This window comes from Odocoileus virginianus, chromosome 10, assembly GCF_023699985.2.
Source record: "Odocoileus virginianus isolate 20LAN1187 ecotype Illinois chromosome 10, Ovbor_1.2, whole genome shotgun sequence".
NCBI classification, from domain to species: domain Eukaryota; kingdom Metazoa; phylum Chordata; class Mammalia; order Artiodactyla; family Cervidae; genus Odocoileus; species Odocoileus virginianus.
In genome coordinates this window covers 14,333,425-14,339,424 of record NC_069683.1, presented here as the reverse complement: position 1 = coordinate 14,339,424, position 6,000 = coordinate 14,333,425, and the positions used below count along the sequence as shown (strand labels likewise).

The following is a 6,000-nucleotide window of genomic DNA, read 5'->3' as shown; positions in this document are numbered from 1 at the left end:
GGATTTCAACTGTACTTGTCAAGTTTTATAAAACTTGGCAGGAGTTCACGTGTGTTTATCAGATTATTTTTCTGCATTGCATATGTCTAAAATTTTTTTTTATATTTATTTTTTTTTAATTTTTATTTTTTTTTCCATTTATTTTTATTAGTTGGAGGCTAATTACTTTACATCATTACAGTAGTTTTTGTCATACATTGAAATGAATTAGCCATGGATTTACATGTATTCCCCATCCCGGTCCCCCCTCCCACCTCCCTCTCCACCCGATCCCTCTGGGTTTTTTTTGTTTGTTTTTTATGCTTCATCGTTTAAAAAACATTTGTTTGTTCACTTATGGCTGCACTGGGTCTTCACTGCTATGCAGAGGCTTTCTCTAGTTGCGTGGATTCTCATTGCTCTGCAGGGCTTCTCACTGTGCTGACTTCTCTTGTTGTGGAGCACGGGTTCTAGGTGTTCAGGCTTCAGTAGTTGTGGTGCGTGGGGTCATTAGGAAGTAGATTCATAACCACTGGACTACCAGGGAAATCCATGTCCAAAGTATTAAGAAACAGGAACTTAAACACACACACACACACACACACACACACACACACACACGCACTAGGCAGCTGACCCTGTTAGAAGTTATTTATTTACCACTGCAAGGTTTTTGCTCCAAAGTATGACACCAGACATATGAGTACAATATCCCATGCGTCTTTTTGTGCTTCGGTTCATGACTGCAAAATAGACACAGCATTGACAACAGGAAACACAGGCAGCAAAAACAAATCACAAGGACTAGGTCTTTTTTTTTTATGGTTCTCACCTCCGTTTGGCGTAGGCTGCAGTCTCCTGCTGCCCAGGACTTCTTTATATCCCAAAGGAGCTGCCCCAAAGGACTGCTCTCCCATCTAACTCTCTCTACACAGTATCGACTGGGGGAGATTCATCACTCAATCTACACCAAGAGTCATATCTCAGATTGAAATGTGCAGACGTGTGTAAGGTCTTGATCAGTAGGAACTCAACAAACATATTCTGACTTGATGTAAGAAGTGAGTCGCAAGATGAACGAGATTAGACTCCCAGTTTTCCATCCCCATCACCGTATCTGTGACAAAGCCAGGTCACCTCGTGGGCAACAGCCCAATTGGAGATGGTTTCTCCCTTTATTTTCACCTCTGCTTCATGCACTTAGAAAACGCTCCCTAGCAAAGGACAAAGCGTTTCTTTTAAAGAAAAGATCAGATGTATTCACACAGACCCAATTACTCTAATCTGGTAGTCAATTGCAAAAGTATCTGGTACAAGGTAAGTGGATGCAAAGATTACTGAAGTTTTTTCATCTGCCAGTCTGATATCTCTGGGTAATTTAAAATTCACTGAGATGGTGTTTTGGTGGGAAACACAGCTTTTATGTTCTCATCTATATATCCTCATCCTTATAGCTCACTGTGTTAATTATTTACATGAAGTAAAAGTAAAGGGAAAATTACTCAGCCGTGTCTTTGGTGGGAAACACAGCTTTTATGTTCTCATCTATATATCCTCATCCTTATAGCTCACTGTGTTAATTATTTACATGAAGTAAAAGCAAAGGGAAAATCACTCAGCCGTGTCTGACTCTTTGCAACCCCATGGACTGCAGTCCACCAGGTTCCACTGTCCATGGGATTCTCCAGTCAAGAATACTGGAGTGGATTGCCATTCCCTTCTCCAGGGGATCTTCCCAACCCAGGGATTGAACCTGGTCTCCGTCACTGCAGTCAGATTCTTTACCATCTGAGCCACCAGGGAAGCCCAATTATTTACATAGTGAGCTATAAGTTGTCATTAGGTGAATGGTAATACTCAACATTATGAATTTCTAGGCCAGCTGCTGAGGTTTCTGATGAACTTACCTTTAAGAACTCAACTAGGACTCTGATGTGCATTCAAGTTAGATAAAAATGTATATTCTACTTCCTACTCCCCTACCCATCCTTCATTCACTAATTCATTCAACACATTTTTATTAAGGGTCGATGAGTCAACTCTATTCTAGGTGCTTGGAATACACCAGTGCACACAACAGGCAAAACCACCTGCAAAAGCTGTCTTATTTCTGTTCAGTGAGATGAAGGCTGACACCTAAGATGTCAAGCAGAGACATTTGACTCCTTTTAAGGGCACCCTTTTCATTTGGATTCTGGAAAATGAAACCTTTGACGCCAAAGAAATTCATGCCTCATGACAGATGGCCGTGGGTGGGGCTGATATTCTGGCATCAGGGGCCCCGAGAGCTCACTGCAAACATCCTTTGGTGTGACTGTACAGCAGGCGCATGGACTTGGAAGGAAGTGGAACCCACCTTTCCTGATTTTAAGTCTAGGATCCAGACTCCTCTGGATTAGAGCAGCAGTTGGCACCAAGAACTGAGTACTGGTCAGCTAGCGCAGGGGATGCTTTGCTGTTTTGGAATGCCAACCAAAAAAGGGAGACCAGGGTGGTGAGAGGGCTCTTAAGGATGTGCTGTGGGAAGTCAGTGACCCGTGACTTGCCTAAAAAAAACTTGGCAGGAGGTGGCCAGACTTAATGGGAGAAATGTCCAATTATGTGAAAGATCTTCTCATTAATGAGGGATGAGATGTTGTTTCTGTTTTATCGGGGGATCGGCAGAAGTTATCTCTAAATGCTTTCCTACTGCTGTCCAGAAAGGAAAAATGATGACAAAAGATGACACGTCTCTGCTCAAATTCTCAGGCAGAGACCAAGAATGACTTGACTTGTTACAGGACTGAAGGAAAGGAATTCTTTTCTAGATCAGGGACCCAGTGTGACCTCTAAAGGCCCAGAGTTTAGCTGTCAGTATTAAAAAGTCCAGAAGCAGAGTCCGTGGTCCTAGAAATGTCTGGCACTTGCCGGGGATGGTCAGCTGCCAACATGAAACTTAAAAATGATCTGCTGGTGGCCTCGGAGTTTGTTACTAGCGAGGGGTGCCTATGGCATGGGAGCACAATTGCATCTATTGCATCATTCACAGAGACCAAGCTGCCACATCATTAGGCTGCTTTTACAGATGGTCAGCAACAGAACCCAGAAATACTGGTACTCAGGCAAATATTACATCCACTCGAGCAAGGATTGTAATATTATAATTAAATGTGGACAGCTATTTGGAATAATCAGGTAGCGATGTGAAACCTAGCTGCTGATTATTTACTAATTAAAGTGATAGATCCTAAACACAGCGACAGAGGCACACTTGAAAAGATCTCATAGCCTCCTCCCCTTCCACAGACCTGGACTAAATTAATGTGTGCCCCAGATGGAATTCATCCTCACGTGGCTGGTAGGCTGAGAAGGAAGGAGTCTGACTCAGAGGGTCACTTTGGTGACGCTGGTGGACATGACAACTAATGCCCAATAACTAATGGGGGAATCCCACCTACTCCTGGTCAGGGAAGGGCTCCCCAAGTATAATATACACTGATTTTGAGATGAAACAATACAGTTATTCAATAGAAAGCACAAAATTCAGTCCAAAAGCAAGATCCAAAAAAGCACAAACGAGAACATTAAGAATTCAAATGACTAAAATTAAAAACGGAGGCTCCTAAATTTCACACCGTGGTTGAAATGTCCAGCCATGGCACTGGCTGCCCCAGGGAGTTGGGGGCCCGATGAGGACTGTGGAACTGAGTTGGGGATTTTGTGAAAGGGATTTCTCCAAGTGCAGTGCTCCAGCCTCTTCATCCAAACCACTGTGTGCTTGTTAAAAACGCAGGCTGCTGGGGTCCAGCCAGGATGATGGATTTGGAATGTCTAAAGCAGGGTTCGGGAATCTGCTGGTGATTCTTCACACACTGTTTGGGAACTGCTGGGTTAGTGTCTTGGGTCAGTAGAACGATTTCATGCTGGCTGAGTTTCCATCCCACCCTGATCATCTCTAATTCTTTTGAGATGATCCAGGATACAGCATTTCCGTCATCCTTTTTTGATACACTTATTTTTAAAAAGCCACATTCTTTGCATCCGTGATTTCCCCAATTCAGCTTTCTCTGCATCTGGCCTGACACCCACTGCAAAACCTGCACACAGACCGCATTTGATAAGCGTCTCTTTCAATAACACAGATCAGCAAAACGCGTTCCTTCTGACCCACATGTCCTGTCTCCATCCTTGCTCATTCTTAAGAAACAGGAGTGTGATGGGAGAGGAAGAGGGTCCTGGTCTCTGCACACACGTCTGTCTTCTGGTGTCAGAATACGGATGGGGCACAAGAGGAGGGGGCAGAGGGCAGTGGGGTGGGGGAGGGAGACTATGCCCCCAGAGGGCAGCGGCTCGAGTGGCTGCCTAGAGGTGCAGCTGATGCCACATGGCGATCTGCCGGCGCGGGTTCTTCAGCATCTCCTCCCAGTGGCTGCGCTCGGAGCCCGAGGCGTGCAGGCCCAGGCTGCAGTGGCCGAGCATGCAGCTCTGACCCTCGGCGCCCAGGCCCAGCACGTCCAGCTCCACGCTGGAGGCCCGCAGCAGGTCATCCGGCAGCTCGAACATGATCATCTCGTTCCACACAGGGTTGATCTTGTGCTTGGCTCGTTTTGTCTGCTTCTTCTTCAGCTTCCGAGCTTGGTGCTTTAAGGTCACCTTGACAGAGACATCTGGGGAGGGACGGGGGACAGAGACAGAGGAAGGGACCCGGAGTGAGCTTCTGGGGTCTGGGGTGGGGGGAGCTGGGGTGATGCTGCCTCTTGGGGATGGAGAGACAGGGTCTCTGGCTCTAGATCCTCACTGAGGCTTCTGCTCCACCATCCCTTCCCCCACCTCACGGGCCATGTATTTCTTCAACAGTAATTCAATGCCCACCTTATGGCAGGTGTCGGTCTGAACATGGGGATACAGCAAAAGCTCCTGCCTGGAGTATGGAAAACAGATCAGAGCACAGTACATGGGTCACATGGCCCATGACAGGGTCACACTTGATGTCCCATATCAAACCAGGCCCAGCATGAGGTTCAGATGTCTTGCAGCTTGATTTTAAACTCAGACCAGGAACACTACGCCATCCCTATGTCTTCATCCCCTCAAGTTCTCCATCTAAGCATTTTTGTCTCTTCCTAAGATAGCAGGTCTCCTGTTGGTTGACTGAGTTTTTCTCTTCTGTTCTTTTGCAAGTTTTACGGGAGGATCTCACCCCACATGGAGGGTGAGGGCAGCCTGCCTGGACCCCAATAGAGCTGCCTGGCTCCCAACCCCCGACCCCGGAAATCAGGCAGCAGGTCACTAGACAAGCTTTCATATAGCATCTCGAGCTCTGGACTGGGATTGTGTTTTCATCAGTCAAGGTTTCCAAAGCTAATGTGAAAATAATTGTTACTCTGTATTTATTGCTATAATTATCACCCCCAGGTGGTTAGTTTGTTATTTCAACAGAGATATTTGAGAGATAAAGTGTTGAGCTGTAATTGTCCTGACAGGAGCTATAAAAATTAAAAAAAAAAAAAAAAGAGCAGGAGGCAAAGAACTATCTAGAGGGGATGAGGCAAAGGCATTGAGTTCTGACCTCTGGCTCAGGGATCTGTCAGCCAGACCAACTTGGGTGATTTTTCATTCGTCAAAAATCTCTTGCCCAAAGGTCCTGACTGCAGAGGCAGTTCTTTATTTGCTTCCTGCTATAAATATCGATGTATTTATATCCTGCTCTGAGCACTTGGCTCCAGGTCCAGGTGTCTCACGGCTGACCAATGCTGCTTTCTTTCCTGCTCTGACCAGAGAGGCTGTTTGGTCCTTAAGCTTGGGGTCTGTGCTGGGGTATCCCGAGGGAATAGCCAAGGCTTTCAGGGCATTGAGGAGATGTTTATTTGGGTATATGGGACAGAGACACCTCCTCAGCCTGAGAGCCCACACGCCTTCTGCCGTCACCCACACCCAGCTGGTGTGGAGATGGCAGGTCGACAAAGGCTGGGAAGAGACAGGAGTCTAGGGTGGGTGTGGGGAGCAGAGTGGTGGCTAGCTGAGACTGGAGAAGGGAAAACC

At 46.3% G+C, this 6,000-nt stretch overlaps 1 protein-coding gene across 1 annotated transcript in view; it reads right to left on the bottom strand.

Annotated features, from left to right (window-relative positions):
* Positions 1-615: 615 nt before the first annotated feature.
* Positions 616-6,000, bottom strand: part of SYT13 (synaptotagmin 13) — a 42,789-nt gene continuing 37,404 nt past the window's right edge. Inside the window, exon 6 of the mRNA XM_020870185.2 lies at positions 616-4,625. Coding sequence (XP_020725844.2) covers positions 4,321-4,625 — 305 coding nt within the window. The 3' untranslated portion in view covers positions 616-4,320. The remainder of the gene's footprint in view (positions 4,626-6,000) is intronic.